At 45.2% G+C, this 21,461-nt stretch overlaps 1 protein-coding gene across 1 annotated transcript in view; it reads right to left on the bottom strand.

Annotated features, from left to right (window-relative positions):
- Positions 1–21,461, bottom strand: part of ADGRV1 (adhesion G protein-coupled receptor V1) — a 576,045-nt gene that overhangs the window by 549,791 nt on the left and 4,793 nt on the right. Inside the window, exon 2 of the mRNA XM_040342090.1 lies at positions 15,409–15,496. Within this exon, the coding sequence (XP_040198024.1) occupies positions 15,409–15,451 (43 nt within the window). The 5' untranslated portion in view covers positions 15,452–15,496. The remainder of the gene's footprint in view (positions 1–15,408; positions 15,497–21,461) is intronic.

The following is a 21,461-nucleotide window of genomic DNA, read 5'->3' as shown; positions in this document are numbered from 1 at the left end:
TGTGATCAAATCAAAAACACTAAAATTTGCTCAGTTGCAGAATTGTCACTGTCATTAATTCCGGTGTTTGATGACAAAATTCCCTGCGAATCGCTCAATTCTGCAAGTGATTCTAATTTATTATCGCTGTTTTCTAGCTGGTCTAAAACCACTTTTAACGTAAAGGGACACATTGGGCCTGATTTACCAAGCCTTTACTCCATGACTCATGGAGTAAAAGCAGGAGTAGCAGCCGTTTGGCCATTTACTAAAGAAATACGCTGCTAGTGCAGTGTATTTCCCTAGTTACTAATGTGCTCCGTGCGCCCAGGAGAGGGTGCATTGTGCACCAGTACAGACCTGGCGCACGGCACATTAAACTATAAATTGCGGGGGTTGGGGCGGGAGTTTATTAGGGGGGGAGGTGGGGGGATGCAGGGGAAGTGAAGTGACATGTGTTTTGAAGTGTTTGGCGGGCCGAATTGAAAGGGAAAGTGTTTTTTGAAAACAGATCCCCGTACGCTTGCACAGTGCGCCTGAACCTCGGGAGGTTCATTTGCATACTGGGCATGCGCAGAGAGAAAAGTCAGGGATTCCCGTGCGCCTTGTCAGTACGCCGTGAAAATCTTGGTAAATACCAAGCGGCGTACCCGTGAATGCGCTGCGTGACGCGGCGCACGGGAATCTCCGAGCTGTTTTCAGCCCTGAAGGGGAACTCGGCGCCAAATTTCAAACTTGAAATCGGCGCGGGTCCCCCTTCAGGGCTACATTAGGCTCTTAGGCTTGGTCCGGAACGTGAGGGGTTAAACCCGCGCCGATTCGGCGCGGGGGTCCCCCCCAGATCCAAACCAAGCCCTCATCCCAAGCATGCAGTCTGGCCCGGACAGGAATGGGGGAGGGGACGAGCGAGCGGCCCCCCCCCCCTCCTGAGCCGTACCAGACCGCATGCCCTCAACATGGGGGAGTGTGTGCTGTGGGGGAGGGGGGCACTGCCCCCCCACCCCACAGCACTCTTGCCCCCATGTCGATAGGGACAAGAGCCTCTTCCCGACAACCCTTGCCATTGGTTGTCGGGGTATGCGGGCGGGGCTAATCGGAATCTGTGAGCTCCCTTTAATAAGGGGGCCCCCAGATGCCGGCCCCCCACCCTATGTGAATGAGTATGGGGTACATCGTACCTCTACCCATTCACATGGGGGAAATGTAAAGTAAAAAAAAAACACCACACAGAATAAAATATTTTATTAATCTGCTCCGGAGCCCCCCCTTTCTTCTTTAGCTCTCTTAGAAGGGGGGGTTTCTTCTCTCCCGATCTTCCGCCGGGACCCTGGGCTTCGGTGATTTCTGCCGGGGGAGGGCGCCATCCCTCGGTCCTCTCCGGAGCCTTCCGCCGGATGCCCCCACCCCATTTAAGCTCTTTTTCATTAGGGAGGGGCATCCGGACTTCGGGGTCTTCTGCCGGGGGATGGCGCCTATCCCCCGGTCTTTCCGGTGCCTTCCGCCAGGGTTCCGGTCTTCCTGGTCTTCTGCCGGGGGTGCGCCAACTCCCCGGTCTTTTCTCTTCTGTCTTCTCTGCTCCCTCTTCTGCCTGGCTCCCCCGCGGAGCCAGGGCTTTCTTCCGTCTTCTTTCTTCTCTCTTCCTTCTTCTGCCTGTCTCCTCCGGGAGCACAGGGCTTGTCTCCGCTGTCTTCTCCCTTCTCTTCCATTCGATGTTGACACGACGAGGTTCCGCGCTGACATGCCGTGTCAGCGGCGGGCATGGACTTATATAGGGTAATGCCACCATGTGACCTCAACCCATGTGACATCACATTCCCTGGGCATGATGGGAATGTGATGTCACATGGGTTGAGGTCACATGGTGGCATTGCCCTATATAAGTCCATGCCCACTGCTCAGACGGCATTCCAGCGCCGGACCTCGTCGTGTCAACATCCAATGGAAGAGAAGGGAGAAGACAGCGGAGACAAGCCCTGGGCTCCCGGAGGAGACAGGCAGAAGAAGGAAGAGAGAAGAAAGAAGACGGAAGAAAGCCCTGGCTCCGCGGGGGAGCCAGGCAGAAGAGGGAGCAGAGAAGACAGAAGAGAAAAGACCGGGGAGTTGGCGCACCCCCGGCAGAAGACCAGGAAGACCGGAACCCTGGCGGAAGGCACCGGAAAGACCGGGGGATAGGCGCCATCCCCCGGCAGAAGACCCCGAAGTCCGGATGCCCCTCCCTAATGAAAAAGAGCTTAAATGGGGTGGGGGCATCCGGCGGAAGGCTCCGGAGAGGACCGAGGGATGGCGCCCTCCCCCGGCAGAAATCACCGAAGCCCAGGGTCCCGGCGGAAGATCGGGAGAGAAGAAACCCCCCCTTCTAAGAGAGCTAAAGAAGAAAGGGGGGGCTCCGGAGCAGATTAATAAAATATTTTATTCTGTGTGGTGTGTTTTTTTTACTTTACATTTCCCCCATGTGAATGGGTAGAGGTACGATGTACCCCATACTCATTCACATAGGGTGGGGGGCCGGAATCTGGGGACCCCTTTATTAAAGGGGTCTCTCAGATTCTGATAAGCTCTCCGCCCGCATACCCCGACAACCAACGGCCAGGGTTGTCGGGAAGAGGCTCTTGTCCCTATCGACATGGGGGCAAGAGTGCTTTGGGGTGGGGGGGCAGTGCCCCCCTCCCCCACAGCACACACTCCCCCATGTTGAGGGCATGTGGTCTGGTATGGCTCAGGAGGGAGGGGGGCGCTCGCTCGTCCCCACCCCCATTCCTGTCTGACCAGACTGCGTGCCTGGGATAAGGGCTTGGTTTGGATCTTGGGGGGGGGGGGGGCACGCTATTTTTTTGGGCCCCGGTTTAACCCCTTATGTTCCAGACCAAGCCTAAGAGCCTGGTATGCACCTGGAGGGAACCCACCTTATTTTTTTTGGGGGGGTCTGGAGTTCCCCTTCATGAACAGCGATCTGTCATTTACACATGTCAGTCCCATCCCCCCCCCTACAGTTAGAACACACCCAGGGAACATATTTAACCCCTCCCTCGCACCTAGTGTTAACCCCTTCCCTGCCAGTGGCATTTTTTGAGTAAGCAATGCATTTTTTACAGCACTGATTGCTAGAAAAATGCCAATGGTTCCAAAAAAGTGTTCGATGTGTCCGCCATAATGTCGCAGTACCGATAAAAATCGCTGATCGCCCCAATAACTAGTTAAAACAAAAAAAAAAAAAATTTGTAGACGCTATACCTTTTGCAAAAACCAAACACTAAACGCTATTTGCGATTTTTTGGAACCAAAAAGATGTAGAATACGTATCGGCCTAAACTGAGGGGTTTTTTAGTTTTTTCAATATATATTTTTGGGGATATTTATTATAGCAAAAAGTAAAAATAATTTTTACATATGTGGGCGGGACTTACGCAAGTCCCGCCCACATATATAAACATCGTTCAAACCACACATGTGAGGTATTGACGCGTGCGTTAGAGCGAGAGCAATACTTTTACCACTAGACTTTCTTTGTAACTATAAACTGGTAACCTGGAAAAAAAAATAAAAGGTCGCCTATGGGGATATTCACGGAATTCATTTTGGCCCCATTGCAGGAGTGTTTCCAATAGTAAAGCGTGACATGTAAGGTATCTATTTACTCAGTGTAACATCATCTTTCACATTATCCCCAAAAATTGGGCTCACTTTTGTGTTTTGTTAATTTTTAACCACTTGAGCCCGGACCATATTTCTGGTCAATGACCGGGCAAGTTTTTGTGATTCGGCGCGGCGTCGCTTTAACTGACAATTGCGCAGTCGTGCGACGTGGCTCCCAAACAAAATTGGCAACCTTTTTTTTCACACAAATAGATTATTAAATGTGCGTGTTTACTTCTGTCTTTAACACCTCCCCTTCAGGCTGGAAAGCATCAGATCAGGGGAAACAAAAAAAAAAGCTCTCATTCCATTGCAGCTTGGTTCCTACATGTGTGATGAACTGAGCATGCTCAAACACTTAGAAAAAAAATATCCTTTCTTTTTAAAAGGTGAAAAACACTCATTGGATGCTCATAGAGCGTGGTTTGGGTTAATTGCAGGTGTGCCCAATTACAAGCTCACCCAAACTAGAGACTGCAATTTGTTCATGTGATTTCAATTGCTTCATTACTAGCACTGTTATAAAAAGCTTGGATCGATCAGTCCTCAGCTGCCCTCAGAAGGGGCAGGCTGGCAGAAATGCTGTTGCTAAACACAAATGTGGTTTGTTGCATGGGTTTTGTTTTATTTTGCCAATGGTTTTGGTTTATTTTTAAATAATGTTCACTTTGATGTATTTGTCTATGTGGCCTTATTTTATGAAAAATGTGTAAAGCTATGGTTAATTAGTATTTTGAAATGTATTTTTGTTTGTTTGTCTTTTTTTGCTTTCCTTGTTTTGTTGACCAATAAAAATTACTTTAAAATTGTTAAGTTTGTCTTTTGTTACTTTTTCATGCTACATATGTTGACAGCTGCAGCTGAACTAGGTTTGGGCCTAACAAATTATGTGTGATTTTTGTCTAAGCTTCTTTCCTGGTGTGTAATCATGAAATGTTTGCCATGTTTATTCTCCCTGACTTTAAAGACAAAAACTGGTAAGTATTTTATTTATTCTGCAGTGGTCCTCAGCCCTCAAGTACCCCCGACAGGACATGTTTTGGGGATTTCTCTTATCAAGAATTGCTGTCCAGACTATTTTAAAGCACATGTGCAAGATGAAGGAAAACCTGCAAACATGGCCTGTGGGGGGGGGGGGGGGGGGGGGGGTTTGCTATTGGTGGACAGGCTTGACGTGCTGATTTACAGCACTGTGCTTAAATCTAGCGCAAGGCAATCCTATTCAAATTGTGGGTGTTTGAGGGAAGCCAAGTGAGTGTTAGAACCCCTGCTTTGTGTTTTTTTATTTTTGTGTTGAGCTTTGTGTCCCTTTTCTTAAAATTGGCTTCACTTCCTGTCACACAGCTGAACAGGAAGTGAGGTTAAAACCCTACCAGTGTCATTTCTTGGGGACACCGGTCAATCTAACTAGTGTCCCCATTAAGCAAATTGCACTCCAGCACTGCTGTGTACACCCCAAATCATGGGTCTTCAAACTACGGCCCTCCAGTTGTTCAGGAACTACAATTCCCATCATGCCTAGTCATGTCTGTGAATGTCAGTGCATTACAAGGCCTCATGGGATGTGTAGTTCTACAACAGCTGGAGGGCCGTAGTTTGAGGATCCCTGCCCCAAATGATTATTTAGTTTGGGGTTTAGTAAAGGCAAAGCCACTCTGCAGTACAAGCATAGTTGCTGAAAATCTGAGAGGAAGCACTGATGGTTTTAACATCCAATCCTGTAGAAGCAAAGTTGTTTTGTTTTCTTCCTTGCTTTGCACTTGTAGGAGTGGATTTGCCTTTAGTAAATGGACCCCAAAGTCCAAGATCCCTAATAATTTGGGGTGTACACAGCAAAATGCTAGAGTGCAATTTACATAATGGGAAACTATTTAGATTGATCTCTGTGTCCACAAGAAAATATATTAGTAAGGTTTTACCCTCACTTCCTGTTTGGCTATGTGACAGGAAGTGAATGAATTAGAAAGGGTGAAGACACCTCACAAATGTTGTCACTATCAGGGGTGCAGACATCCCCCAAAAAATGAGCAGATAATACTTATTTGCAAATTAATAATTTTTTAGTTAACATTGGGTGGGGTGCTCTAACGCACACATTCCTACATATTAGCAACGCTCTATCCTGGCCTATTGGCATGGTTATATTTTCTTAGGGCTCTCAATAAAACTCTATGAAATTTGTGCTTAAACTAGAACCAGGGGCGGACTGACAACTCATGGGGCCCCCGGGCAATAGAAGATTATGGGGCCCCTCTGGCTTACAGATGACCACCACGCCAGGAGGTAGTGCAGAGGCGGGCAGCTAAAATCTTGGGATATTCACATTAAAAGCATGTCATTTTCGGACATATCAGGGACAGATCTAAAAAAAAAACAGATTTTTACATACTGTCCCTGGTTTTACTGAGCCTGGCAACCCGGATGGGGCCCCCGGGCAGTGCCCAAGTGACTCAATGGTCAGTCCGCCCCTGACAAGAACTATAATCAACAAGTTTTATTTTCTTTCATTTTGGATAGAGTGAGGGAGGGTTATAGGCCCTGTCAGTTTATTTTGTATTATCTGTGTCCAATTGGGGAGATTTGCCTTCACTTCCTGCCCCATAGCCAAACAGGAAGTGAGAGAAAAACTATGCAAATTAACCACTTCCCGCCCAGCCTATGGCCGATTTACGTCCGGGAAGTGGTTACACAATCCTGACAGGACGTCCTGCAGGATTTCATGCCGCACGCGCCTGTGGGGGCACGCAGCGCGGCGATCGGTGATGCGGGGTGTCAGTCTGACACCCTGCATCTCCGATCTCGGTAAAGAGTCTCTCACGGAGACGGAGACTCTTTACCACGTGATCAGCCGTGTCCAATCACGGCTGATCACGATGTAAACAGGAAGAGCCATCGATGGCTCTTCCTCACTCGCGTCTTACAGACGCCAGTATAGGAGAGCCGATCGGCGGCTCTCCTGACAGGGGGCGTTCGCGCTGATTGTTTATCAGCGCAGCCCCCCCTCGGATCACCACACTGGACCACCAGGGATGCCCACCCTGGACCACCAGGGTGTGCAAAAACAAAAAAAATATAGAACAAAAAAACAAAAAGCATTAAAAAATAAGAAAAAAGATGCCAATCAGTGCCCACAAATGGGCACTGACTGGGAAAATCAGTGCCACCCCACAGTGCCCATCCATGCACAGTGCCCACCTATCAGTGCCCACCTGTGCCACCCATAAGTATCCATCAGTGCCACCCATAAGTGCCGCCCATAAGTATCCATCAGTGCCACCCATAAGTGCCGCCCATCTGTGCCGCCCATGAGTGCCCATCAGTGCCGCCTATGAGTGCCCATCAGTGCCGCATAGCAGCGCCGCCAATCAATGCCACCTCATCTGTGCCGTCAGTACTACCTCATCGATGTCCATCAGTGCCATCTCATCGGGGCCCATCAGTGCCGCCATATCAGTGCCCGTAATTGAAAGAGAAAAACTTATTTACAAAAAAATTAACCTAAAAAAAGAAAAAGGTTTTTTTGTTTCAAAATTTGCAGTCTTTTTTTAGTTGTTGCGCAAAAAAAAAACGCAGAGGTGATCAAATAACAACAAAAGAAAGCTCTATTTGTGGGGAAAAAAGGACGCCAATTTTGTTTGGGTACAGTGTTGTATGACCGCGCAATTGCCATTCAAAGTGCGACAGTGTTGAAAGCTGAAAATTGGCTTGGGCGGGAAGGTGCGTAAGTGCCTGGTATGGAAGTGGTTAAGGGAATCCAGTGCCCCCCCAGAACTAGTGTGTGGGTCCCCTGAAAATTACTGGGCGGGGTTATACAAAAACAGGGTGTGACCTTGACAGGAAGGGGTTGGTCATTTTTCTATTAGGAGGTGCAGATATGTAGTCAGGCCTAGGGCAGAACCAAACCTTAATATACTACTGCATATTAGGGCTTATTTAGACCGGAACCGATTTACAGCGTGTTTTTATATTGTGGGAGGAAACCCACGCAGGCACAGGGAGAACATGCAAACTCCATGCAGATGCTGTCACGGGCGGGATTCGAACCAACGACTCTTTTGCTGCTAGGTCAAAGTGCTATACACTACACCACTGTGGTGAACGAACATGATTGCAGCTGAAAGCATGAGATCTTTTTTTTTTTTTTTCAATACCATGCTTTCCAGCCTTATTGACCCCGCCTCTCTCCATAAAGAGGACCTGTCACACACTAGTCCTATTACAAGGGATGTTTACATTCCTTGTAATAGGAAGAAAACTGATCATTTTTTTTTTATTTTTTTATTTCAGTGTAAAACATTATAAAACTAAATAAAAATAAATAAGAAAACCCCAAAAAAAAAATTTAAAGCGCCCCGTCGCGACGAGCTCGCGCACAGAAGCAAACGCATACGCGAGTAGCGCCCGCATATGAAAACAGTATTCAAACCACACAAGTGAGGTATCGCCGCGATCGTTAGAGTGAGAGCAATAATTCTAGCCCTAGACCTACTCTGCAACTCAAAAAATGCAACCTGTAGAATTTTTTAAACGTCGCCTATCGAGTTTTTTAAAGGGTAAAAGTTTGACGCCATGCCACGAGCGGGCGCAATTTTTAAGCGTGACATGTTGGGTATCATTTTACTCGGCGTAACATTATCTTTCACAATATAGAAAAAAATTGGGCAAAATGTATTGTTGTCCTATTTTTTAATTCAAAAAAGTGATTTTTATCCAAAAAAAGTGCGCTTGTAAGACCGCTGCGCAAATACGGTGTGACAAAAAGTATTGCAATGACTGCCATTTTATTCCCTAGGATGTCTGCTAAAAAAAAAATATATAATGTTTGGGGGTTCTGATTAATTTTCTAGCCAAAAAATTGTGATTTTCACATGAAGGAGAGAAGTGCCAGAATTAACCCGGTGGGCAAGTGGTTAAAGTACTCATGGCTATAAAGAATAGAGGCATTGCTCATTAAAAAAAAAAAAAAAAAAAGGGGGTCCCTCCAAATTAAATTACCAGGCCCTTCAGGTCTGGAATGGATATTAAGGGGAACCCCGCCGTAAAAACCCCCCAAAAAAAAGACGTGCGGTTCCCGGCAAATATCCATTCCAGACCCTTCAGGTCTGGTGTGGATTTTAAGGGGAACTCCACCCCAAATTGAAAAAAAAAATGGCGTGGAGTCCCCCTAAAAATCCACACCAGACCCTTATCCGAGCACGTTGACCTGGCCGGCCGCAGAAAAGAGGGGGGGACAGAGTGCGGCCCCCCCCCCTCTCCTGAACCGCACCAGGCCACATGCCCTCAACATGGGGAGGATGTCCCCATGTTGATGGGGACAAGGGTCTCATCCCCACAACCCTTGCCCGGTGGTTGTGGGGGTATGCGGGCGGGAGGTTTATCAGAATCTGGAAGACCCCTTTAACAAAGGGGACCCCCAGATCCTGACCCCCCCCCTGTGTGAAATGGTAATGGGGTACATTGTACCTCTACCATTTCACCCCAAAAAAAATGTCAAAGTGATAAAAATGACAGTAGCCGGTTTTTGACAAATCTTTTAATAAAGTCTTCTTTTCTTCTTTCCTTCGGGGTTCTTCCGCTGCTTCATTCTTCTCGTCCACATCTTGCCCGACGTCTTCTTCTATCTTCTCCGTCCGTCCTTCCGCCTTCTGGTCCCGCATCTTGCCCGTTGTCTTGTCCTGTCGCCTCCTCGTCCGCATCTTGGGTCTTCTGCGGTCTTCTTCTCGGTCCGCCGCCTTCTCGTCCCCTGCGTTTGAATTGTAATTGGCCGCCGTTTTCCCGCTCCTGGGACCCGCCCCCCTCTGACGCCACAAGTAAACTCCTTAGAAGGTCATGTGCGTCAGAGGGGGGCGGGGTCGCAGAGCGTCACACAGCGGGGGAATTCAATTTCAATCGCGCCGCCCGGAGAAGAAGTTCCCGCCGTGTCACACTCATGTGACCCCGCCCCCCTCTGACGCACATGACCTTCTAAGGAGTTTACTTGTGGCGTCAGAGGGGGGCGGGTCCCAGGAGCGGGAAAACGGCGGCCAATTACAATTCAAACGCAGGGGACGAGAAGGCGGCGGACCGAGAAGAAGACCGCAGAAGACCCAAGATGCGGACGAGGAGGCGACAGGACAAGACAACGGGCAAGATGCGGGACCAGAAGGCGGAAGGACGGACGGAAAAGATAGAAGAAGACGTCGGGCAAGATGTGGACGAGAAGAATGAAGCAGCGGAAGAACCCCGAAGGAAAGAAGAAAAGAAGACTTTATTAAAAGATTTGTCAAAAACCGGCTACTGTCATTTTTATCACTTTGACATTTTTTTTGGGGTGAAATGGTAGAGGTACAATGTACCCCATTACCATTTCACACAGGGGGGGGGTCAGGATCTGGGGGTCCCCTTTGTTAAAGGGGTCTTCCAGATTCTGATAAACCTCCCGCCCGCATACCCCCACAACCACCGGGCAAGGGTTGTGGGGATGAGACCCTTGTCCCCATCAACATGGGGACATCCTCCCCATGTTGAGGGCATGTGGCCTGGTGCGGTTCAGGAGAGGGGGGGGGCCGCACTCTGTCCCCCCCTCTTTTCTGCGGCCGGCCAGGTCAACGTGCTCGGATAAGGGTCTGGTGTGGATTTTTAGGGGGACTCCACGCCATTTTTTTTTCAATTTGGGGTGGAGTTCCCCTTAAAATCCACACCAGACCTGAAGGGTCTGGAATGGATATTTGCCGGGAACCGCACGTCTTTTTTTTTTTTGGTTTTTACGGCGGGGTTCCCCTTAATATCCATTCCAGACCTGAAGGGCCTGGTAATTTAATTTGGGGGAACCCCTACACATTTTTTTGTTTGTTTTATGAATGAATCCCTTTAGAATTGTCAGAGCCGACAATTCATTATAGCCGCGTGTGAATTTTTAAATGACTTTTTTCCTTCAGAATGTCACTTTGTGCAGGGGGAGTTCTAAGTGCGGGAAAAATGCGCTATTTCACATGCTGACATTACACCCCCCCTAGGTACGAAATTTAAAGGAATATTTCACTTTTATTGTTTCACTTTAAGAATTATTAATTTCACTGCTCCCGAAAAAACGGCCGTTTTAAAAAATAAAAAAATCATTGATACATGTTCCCTGGGGCAGGACTGAGGTCCCCAAACACTTTTTAGGACAAAACTTGCAGATTAGCCTTTAAAATGAACACTTTTGATTTCTCCCATAGACTTCTATAGGGAGTTCGGCGCGGCTTTACATATTAGTTTCAATGCGCCGGCTGCTACGCTGGTTCATGCGCCTGATTAAGCCTCCACCCGGAGTACTAATTAATGCATGAACCAGCGCAGCGCACATAGCTTAGTAAATCAGGCCCTTTGTATTGCTATGGACAATCTCCAGTTTCCAGGCAGAAAGAACAGTATTTATAATATAAAAGTGCATGCAGAGCACTGGACAGACCACTAGGGACAAAGGGATGTGAAATAATTTGATACCGTACTGTATCTGTACTGTGTTTTTTACTTTTTAAATTTGGCGCCAAATTCCGTCCCCGTGCGTCGCAACGCTCGGGAACGGAGCTCGGCACTTGGGCACTGTGACATTGCAGAATCCAGGGGACAAGGTAAGTAACTATGCCTGGATACTGCAATGCGATCCCAAGTCTGGCTCTGGGTTACCGCTTTTGGTAGTAAAAACTCACCCAGAGCCAGACTCGGGAATGCTGCCAGGGAGGTTAAAGTGGAACAAAACTGTATCTGAGCACCAAAAACTGAAAACTCCTATTTGATTTATTTTTAATATTCAAAGCAATTTTACCCATCAGATCAATGTCTCCCTGCTTTATTTTGTTGAGAAATCATTTAGAAAAACACTGCTCTAGCATTTTTCTAGCAGCAGCCATCTTGAGTAAAGACAGAAGATTCACGTGGCATTTACTTCCTGGAATCCACATACCCTTAGGTTAGTAGTGCAGGCAGGAGGGTGTGCTTAGCTGAGAAAACACCAGGAAGCAACTGGAGAAATGTAAAAACATATATATATATATATATATATATATATATATATATATATATATATATACCGTATATATTCTTTCTTATAGATTTACTAATGCTAGCAGCATACGGTTTAAAAGTTGCTAATGAGAGAGTTTAGTTCAGCTTCAAATGATGTGACATTAATATAAAGGAATTATTAAAAAAATATATATGCATGATGTGTGTACATAAGCTATAACAAGGGCAAAAAGCATTATTTTTTCTTTGCAGTTATATCTAACCACAAAGTAAAATCAAGTTATCAAACAGCACATTTAAGCTATTTAGGTTAAAACAATATAACAATTTCTGTGAAATTTATTTTTATAGGATTGCTATGACATCAGTGATCACATATACATAGGAGAATTAAAAAAATCACCAGAGGGTATGTGTGGTCACTGCCCTTGCAAATCTGTTCCAGCTGTCAGCAGTGGGGTGGGCATAAACACAGCGTGAATTCTACCAACACAGACACAAATTATTCTGGTTGACTGGATTAAGAAGGCATCTAATTTGCATGTTAGGACCCCCTCCATTGTTAATAGCTAGGTTATATTTTGAGATTGAAGCAGCTCTAGCATTTTCATGACAAATGTAGTCGTCACATTAAAATTAATGGGACGTTCAAGCAGTATGATTATGAGATATGGTTTTCCTCAAGATCTCAGATCTAAAATTGGGCAGGTAACTTAAATGCTGGAATATGTCATTTAAATTGTGAAATTCTGAATAATTTCAGGACGGCGCAGAATAATATTTTACATATACATATAATAACGGTGGGCCGGCGTATCTACTGATACGCCTTCGTATCCCTGTTTCTATCTTTGGAGCTGATCCACAGAATCAGTTTCCCAAAGATAGGCAGAAGATCCGGCATGTGTAAGGGACTTACACTGCCGGATCTTAGGATGCAGTACCGCAACCGCCGCTGGGGGCATTTCGAGTCGAAATGCCGCCTCGGGTATGCAAATTAGCACTTACGGAGATCCACGAAGCTTTTCAGCTTCGTTTTTTCTCCGTAAGTTTTAGTTTGCAATCGTAAAATTAGGGCTGCACCTTGTACACCTTGTAAAAGCAGACCCATCTGTCCAGCGACGCGTTTTTTTTTTTGTTTTACATTTTTTTTTTTCGCCGTATCTTTTTTTTGCTTCGACGCAACTTTATTGACCCGGCGCGATCCACAAAGCTCGGCGTAACGTAATTTCGCGCTATGCACATCGGGAAAATGACGTCACGAGCATGCACAGTACGGCCGGCGCGGGAGCGCGCCTAATTTAAATGGGAATCGCCCCCATTTGAAGAGGAACGCCTTGCGCCGGCGGAATTTAAGTTACACAGCCGAAAATTTCTAGGTAAGTGCTTTGTGGATCAGGCACTTAGGTAGAAATTTTAAGGCAGTGTAACTTAAATGGGAATTTTTACGTTACGCCGGCTCTTTGTGGATCTGGCCCGGTGTACTTAATTATGTAAATTGGAATTTTAGCCACTTTGATAGAGTGGAGAAGTTCTAGCGAGTACCGTATATTTCTAATCTAATTCCTACAAAACTAGGGGAAATTTCATACCTACACAGGTTTGTCCTTTAAAAGACATTGCTCTACCAAGTTGTATATAGATAACGGTAAAGGTTTTCTCCAATAGTTCTTTCCAAAATGTACCCACTGCCATGGGTTGAGACTGGAGGATGACTGACACCCCTCTGGTCCTTCCTCTTGGCATGCATTAGTAGAATGCAATCTAGCAATGCAGGACAGGCTGTGTGTTGGGAAGGTGTCTTAAAGTTCTGCAGCAGGAGCACACAGGCAGAGGTGGCAATGTCACTGCTAATTGGAAGAGAGAATGTGAGAGAGGGGTGAGCTTCGGGTTTAGGTTGACCATGAGTTCGACCCGAACCAAGGCTGTCTGCAGTTCGTCTAACAAGCAAACAAAATGGCCAGGTTTGGCTAGGTTCGCCTGGCTGGCCTCCGAATTCCCAGCTTCCCTGGAATGTCATTGACTATGTATGATTTATATATATATATATATATATATATATATATATATATATATATATATATATATATATATATATATATATATATATTATTTTTATTGTTTTCATTGGTACATGTCCCCATTACCTTTTCTACTAAAAAACTTTCAAATTCGTCTTCAAAAAAGTCAGAACAAAATTACAACATTAAAGTGATTGTAAAGCCTAAACAGTTTTTACATTAATGCATTCCTTGCATTAAGGTAACATTTTTTTTAGGTATCAGCACCCCCCCCCCCTTTTATTTACCTGAGCCCTCAATCAATCCAGCGCTGTGCACGTCTGCAGCTCTTCTCTCCCCTCACTTCCGGGTCTCGCTGGCTTCCTTTGGCTCCCAGTGATGTCAATCAAAGCCAGTGACAAGAGAGCGGGGAGGCGGGCATCAATGGACGCAGCAGCAGGGCCTGAATGGGGGAACTGGACAGAGGGGAGGGGCCAGGAGCGCTGGCGGGGGACCCAAAAAGAGGAGGTAATGGCTATTTTCAAAACCATTGTTTCTGATTTGTGGAGACTTTTTATTTATTGGCTTGGTATGAATAGATTGGTTAATGTGTTGCCTATATTTGGGGTGAGTTCTCTGGATCCGACCGACCGACTGGACGGGGGGTGTTGTCACTGTTTGCCGCCCCCCCACAAATAAATCACCACTGGCTGCCACTGATAAGCACAGAATTACAGAGACAGAAGTAATCAAAAGGGACTTCTTTTATTTTGAGAAGTAAGCAAAAACTTAGATAAATGAGTGTCTGTAAATATAGTCAACCTGTACTTTTCAAAAATATTTGACATGGTAAGAGGCATGGAGGCAGGGCTGCTTTTAGAAAACATAAGTCCTTGTACAGCAAACCTTCAGGGCCCCCTCTCCCTTTTTGGTGTGATTGTAGTGCCAGTGCAGAGAAATACATATGTAGCAAGGTCTGGGACCTCTAGAGGCCTAATGGTGACCTCCAGAGTCAGGGAGAGCTGACATCCTTCTTTTATAGAGTGGGTAACAAGGCAAGGTGGGTGTAAGTGATGGGCACCAGACACTTTTTCAATGCAAAGAGATTTATTGTCTCGTGAACAAGAACTGTGGGAGAGAGGGCTAGGGCCAGGACAACCTTAAAGTGGTTGTATAGTCCTTAATTTCTTTATTTTTTTCCCACCTGTAAGGTAAAGGGCATAATGAGCTAGTATTCACTGCATACTAGCTCATTATGAAATACTTACCTTAGAACGAAGCAATTAGGTATCTCTGCTGGTCCACGCCAAGGGAGATTACATTTTCCCTCGGAGTGTCTTCCGGGTATCGCGGCTCCTGTGCTGTGAGTGGCTGGAGCCGTGATGACGTCACTCCCACGCATGCATGCGGGAGACTTCTTTCCGGCAAGGTCCGACGTCTGTGTGTTCTCCCAGCAGGGAAGGCTCCCCCGGCCAGGACACAAAAGCTCTGCAAAAGGGATTCCCCCATCAACACTGACTATGTTGATGGGGGAATCAATTGATTTCAAATCAAATCATCTATGGCCAGCTTGAGAGTTAGGGAGGTCTTTTAACTCACTCTTGGCTGGTGAGCCCTGTACCTTTTGGTCTACTAACTTGGTTAGTGATCTATATTGATGAGTAGTAATTGCACTGCACAGAAGACCTTTTAGGTTGACGTTTCCTTGTACTGAGGTGAAACCCTTTTTTGTGTTAAATTGGAAAGTTTGATTTATGTGGGCAAACTGAGCAGAATCAATAATATATCAGTGTTGTAAAATAAATACCTGTGGTGCCACTTTGCAAGCTGAACCAGGTTTCTTTGTTCATGTCTCTGCCTTTGGGCCCTTTCTCAGAGTCCTACATTGCAAATAGCTGCAAGTAAAATACGAAAAATAAAAAAAAAATTATTTGTTTGCACTTTTAGAGCAAACTGACAACATAGATCACATTATACAAGAAGACGTTTAATATTAGAAACACAGACATTTTGTTGAAATAAAGTGTTGTGTGACAGTTTAGAGGAGATTCTCAAATCAAAGAATGGCTATTGACCACAGTCTGCTTCTAAGGCCCCGTACACACGGCCGAAGAACTCGACGTGCCAAACACATCGAGTTCCTCGGCCAGTTCAGTCCTGGAGCCGCCGAGGACCTCGGCGGGCCGAGTTCTCCCATAGAACAACGAGGAAATAGAGAACATGTTCTCTATTTCCTCGCCGAGGTCCTCGTCGGCTTCCTCGGCCGAAAGTGTACACACGGCCGGGTTTCTCGGCAGAATTCAGCCAGAAACTCGGTCGGAAGCTGAATTCTGCCGAGGAAACTGGTCGTGTGTACGGGGCCTTTGTCTTTCTCATTCTCTGTGCATCCAGCCCTTGGTTCTGTAAATCTCCCAAATCCAAAATAACTGCTTTATTTTTTAACTATTATGCCCTGTACACACGATTGGTTCATCCGATGAAAATGGTCTGATGGATTTTTTCATCAGATATCCGATGAAGCTGACTTCATCGGATATCTGATCACTTTTAGGCCCCTTTTACACTGGGGCCTGAAAATAGAGGGTAAACTGTGCATGCGTGTTATACGCAGGGGGCCGTGGAAAGTTTTTTTTCCTGAAACTTCCCTGTTGTTGTACGCCTGTGCGTGTTATACGCTGATAAATACGGGTAAGTAAAAAAAAAAAAAAAAGCGTGCAGAAGTGAACTCATGCGCAGGTTGTGCCCACATATGTAAACAGTGTTCAAACCACACATGTGAGGTATCACGTGATTGTTAGAGCAAGAGCAATAATTCTAGTACAAGACCTCCTCTGTAATTGTAAACAGGTGACCTGTTAAAAATTTAAAGTGTCTCCTATGGAAATGTTTAAAGTGTCAACCCCCCAAAAAATGGAGATTCTGGTCCCTTAAAGCAGATTAAACAGCACAGCGCTTGTGCTCTGTAATCTGCCCCCCTCTAAGCTGTAAGACGCTATAACTTTTGCGCAAACCAATCAATAAACGCTTATTGCGATTTTCTTTCACAAAAAATATGTAAAAAAATACGTATCGGCCTAAACTGAGGAAAACATTTTTTTTATATATTTTTGGGGGATATTTATTATAGCAAAAAGTAAAAAATATTGCTTTTTTTTTCAAAAATATCAAAATTTTGTTTATAGCGCAAACATTTTTAAAACGCAGAGGTGATCAAATACCACCAAAAGGGTGGGCTCGGGACGCTGGGGATATGTCCAGAGCCCACCCAGGTGTGTTCCAACAGCGAATGAACACGGATCCTTCTCCCGGCCAATCGGGAAGCAGGACTGATACCCCTCACCCGATTGGATATATGCAAAACTCAGTAATTCAATGCATCCAAACTGATTTTTACTTACTGTACTCCAACTTTGATTGAATACTATGGGTTACTACTACGCTTTAAAATGTAGCTCATCTGGAGTGAGAAGTAGTGAGGCTGAATATTTTCCACATAAGCCAAAATCTACACAAAAGATCAAAACTCTAAAGCTCAGCCAAAACAGACTCAGCGTTTAGCCAAGTCAAACAAGGGAGCACTCAGTTAGAACAACTAGCAAACAAATAATGTTTATTTACCGAACTGCGTACAAATCTGTGGTGATGACCCCTGCTTAACAATCAGAAACATTCTTTAAGGCTGTTCACATCTAAGACGGATGTGGCTCACAGCAGGGGGTCCGGTGCATCCCTGTTCTCTGTTTCAGGGACGAATCAGGGCTGAATTGTTGCCTGAATTCGGCCATGAAACCAAGTCAAAGACTCCTGTGCAATTTTTCTCCGAAGCTGCAATGGAGATATGTGACCCGACTTCATAGAGAGCCGGTCACAACCTTCTGTCATGCAAATTGGATGCAGGGAAGCCTGCATCCAATTCGGAATAGTGTAAACCCAGTGTAGCGGGGTATCACCCTTGTTGATGTGATATAAAAGACTGCCATTGCTGATCGTGAAGGATCACAGCTCCCTCCTGTGGCCAAAATGGGTTAGAGCCACCTGTTGTTTACATTTTGTTCTGGTACTGCAGAGAATGTTGGGGAATTGAGTTCAGGAGGAGAAGAGACTCCATTTGGCCTGACCTGTAATAAACTACATTACCCAGAGACCAGCTGGATAACCCCAAAATGCTTTGCCTTCCGCGCCGCCTGCTGGGGAAGGTAATTTAAGGGAGTAGACGTGTTTGACGCGCTCTCTCGGGACCGCCTCTTCAACCCAGGAGGACACTGTCAGAAGTGTCTCCACGGGGAGTAGGCCGCAGCTGAGGCCTACATACGCCCGGGCGGAGCGCCCTTTGTAGAAGGAGAGACTGAACCTCTGTCGGAGTGATCGGACGGGCCATCAGTATCCCTGTGACCTGTCTGAGAACTGGAGGCTGCCGGCTAACAGGACTGTGACTGGAGATCGGGGACAGAGCGGCACAGAAGGACAAGGCCTAAACCGGTTGGGTGAGACGGGCACTTGCCTGAGAGTACTGACTGTCTTGCGGGAGGGTGGATTGCTGATATCCATCTTTACGGTTTGACTGTTCAAGGAACTTTCACCAGTTTACTATTTCCTTTTTTGGATTATAAGTTGTTCTTTGCGTGCCAACGCGTGCCAACGCATGCCAACGCACAAGTGCACGAACTGTTAGCATAAAGTTATTATGAGGTTAGGCCTGGGACGCCAGGCCATATCGATTAGCTATAGCTATAATATTTAAAGACTATCTATCTAGGGTTATACACTTTTAATATTAATTTTTATTGCTCGTTGGTCAAGTAATAGGTTTTATTACATTATACAGTATTATAGAGAGACAGAGAGCTGGGTGGGGCTTGGCAAGGGGGGCGTTTCAATGTGTATGTTTTTTTGAAGGAGTACCCCTTGCTGTGTGCTCACACAGGTCTGTATGACACTATAGTCTAGCCCACACCTAGGCATCATTATTGTTACTGATCTTGCAGGGAGCTGCAAATAATTGATCACATTCATGTTCTTTTGTTTCCATTTCCATTAAAGTATTACTCTGATTAGCTTGAAGTTTGTGTGCAGCCTGTCTTTCATACTGCAGGATCCTTTTAATTTAAGGTACTCCTTTAATTAGCATAATCTGTTGTAGTGTAACTGGATATTGTGCTTCCCCACAAACTACTGGGGTCCACAAATCCCTTATTACCAGTTGTGTCAAGGGACGGTTTTGAGCCACTTTAAGGGGTTGATCACAGAGCGTAGACCCAAAACAAACCAGCAGCTCATCCGGGGGTAGTGCTACACCAGCCTCAGAAATTAATCAAATTATTTTGAATAGAAGCCTATACATGTGTGTGTATATATACTGTATCTATATACAGTATCTCACAAAAGTGAGTACACCCCTCACATTTTTGTAAATATTGTATTATATATTTTCATGTGACAACACTTAAGATATTACACTTTGCTACAAAAAGTAAAGTAGTGAGTGTACAGCTTGTATAACAGTGTACATTTTCTGTCCCCTCAAAATAACTCAACACACAACCATTAATGTCTAAACAATTGGCAACAAAAGTGAGTACACTCCTAAGTGAAAATGTCCAAATTGGGCCCAAAGTGTCAATATTTTGTGTGGCCACCCTTATTTTCCAGCACTGCCTTAACCCTCTTGGGCATGGAGTTTACCAGAGCTTCACAGGTTGCCACTGGAATCCTCTTCCACTTCTCTATGATGACAGAGCTGGTGGATGTTAGAGACCTTGTGCTCCTCCACCTTCTGTTTGAGGATGCCCCACATATGCAAAATAGGGTTTAGGTCTAGAGACATGCTTGGCCATTCCATCACTTTTAGCCTTGGCTTCTTGAGCAAGGCAGTGGTCATCTTGGAGGTGTGTTTGGGGTCCTTATCATGATGGAATACTGCCTTGCGGCCCAGTCTCTGAAGGGAGCGGATCATGCTCTGCTTCAGTATGTCACAGTACATGTTGGCATTCATGATTCCCTCAATGAACTGTAGCTCCTCAGTGCCAGCAGCACTCATGCAGCCCAAGACCATGACACTCCCACCACCATGCTTGACTATAGGAAAGACACACTTGTCTTTGTACCCCTCACCTGGTTTCCGCCACACACGCTTGACACCATCTGAACCAAATACATTTTTCTTGGTCTCATCAGACCACAGGACATGGTTCCAGTAATCCATGTCCTTAGACTGCTTGTCTTCAGCAAACTATTTGCGGGCTTTCTTGTGCATCATCTTTAGAAGAGGCTTCCTTCTGGGGCGACAACCATGCAGACCAATTTGATGCAGTGTGCAGTGTATGGTCTAATCACTGACAGGCTGACCCCCACCCCTTCAACCTCTGCAGCAATGCTGGCAGCACTCATACGTCTATTTCCCAAAGACAACCTGTTTAACCTGTCCTGTTAAACCACTGTATTGTCTTGGCCACCGTGCTGCAGCTAAGTTTTCAAGTCTTGGAAATCTTTTTATAGCCTAGGCCATCTTTATGTAGAACAAATGTTTTTTTCAGATCCTCAAAGAGTTCTTTGCCATGAGGTGCCATGTTGAACTTCCAGTGAACCAGGATGAGAGAGTGAGAGCGATAACCCCAAATTTAACACACCTGCTCCCCATTCACACCTGAGACCTTGTAACACTAACAAGTCACATGACACGGGGAGGGAAAATGGCTAATTAGGCCCAATTTTGACATTTACAATTTACATTGTAGCAAAGTGTCATTTCTTCAGTGTTGTCACATGAAAAGATATAATAAAATACCATATTTATCGGCGTATAACACGCACAGGCGTATAACATGCACCCTAACTTTAAGAGGGAAGTTTCAGGAAAAAAACTTGCACCCTGCATTTAACACGCAGGCACAGTTTACCCTCTATTTTCAGGGTAAAAAAGTGAGTGTTATATGCCAATAAATACAGAGATGTGAGGCGTATACTCACTTTTGTGAGATACTGTGTATATATATATATATATATACTGTATATATATATATATATATATATATATATATATATATATATATATATATATATATAGATAGATAGATAGATAGATAGATAGATAGATAGATAGATAGATAGATAGATAGATATTTATCTATATATATATATATATATATATATATATATATATATATATATATATATATATATATATATATATATATATATATACATACATACACACTGTATATACATATGCAGTATGGGGTAGATCCACAGACAGAGTACGCCGGCGTATCTACTGATACGCCGGCGTACTTTCAAATTACCCGCGTCGTATCTTTAGTTTGAATCCTCAAACCAAGATACGACGGCATCTGGGTTCGATCCGACAGGCGTACGGCTTTGTACGCCTTCGGATCTTAGATGCAATACTTCGGCGTCCACTGGGTGGAGTTTGCGTCGTTTTCCGCATCGGGTATGCAAATTAGCGATTTACGACGATCCACGAACGTACACGCGGCCGTCGCATTCTGTAACGTCGTCTCTAGTCGGCTTTTTCCGGCGTGTAGTTAAAGCTGGTATTTTGCTGCGTATGGTTAGACTTGGTAGGTTTCTTCTTAAGTTTAATTTGTGTATAAGTTGGAACAGAAATGTTATTTAAGTAAACCTCCAGCTATTTTTTTTTTTAAGTTTTGGATAGATAGCATAGGGAAGGGTTAACACCCTTGTAACATTTGTTTTTGCTGTCTGCTGTCACTTTACTTTCTGTCCCTGTCACAATTGAATTTAGAACATTTTGGGTTGTTGTAGAAACAAGTATTGGTGATAAAGCTTTAGTGGAGACACCTTTTTCCCATGATAACTCTTATGCCACATACACACGATCGG

The sequence above is a fragment of the Rana temporaria genome, chromosome 1 (genome assembly GCF_905171775.1).
Source record: "Rana temporaria chromosome 1, aRanTem1.1, whole genome shotgun sequence".
NCBI lineage: Eukaryota > Metazoa > Chordata > Amphibia > Anura > Ranidae > Rana > Rana temporaria.
The sequence above is the reverse complement of the archived record's forward strand: the minus strand, read 5'-3'. Positions and strand labels throughout refer to the sequence as shown.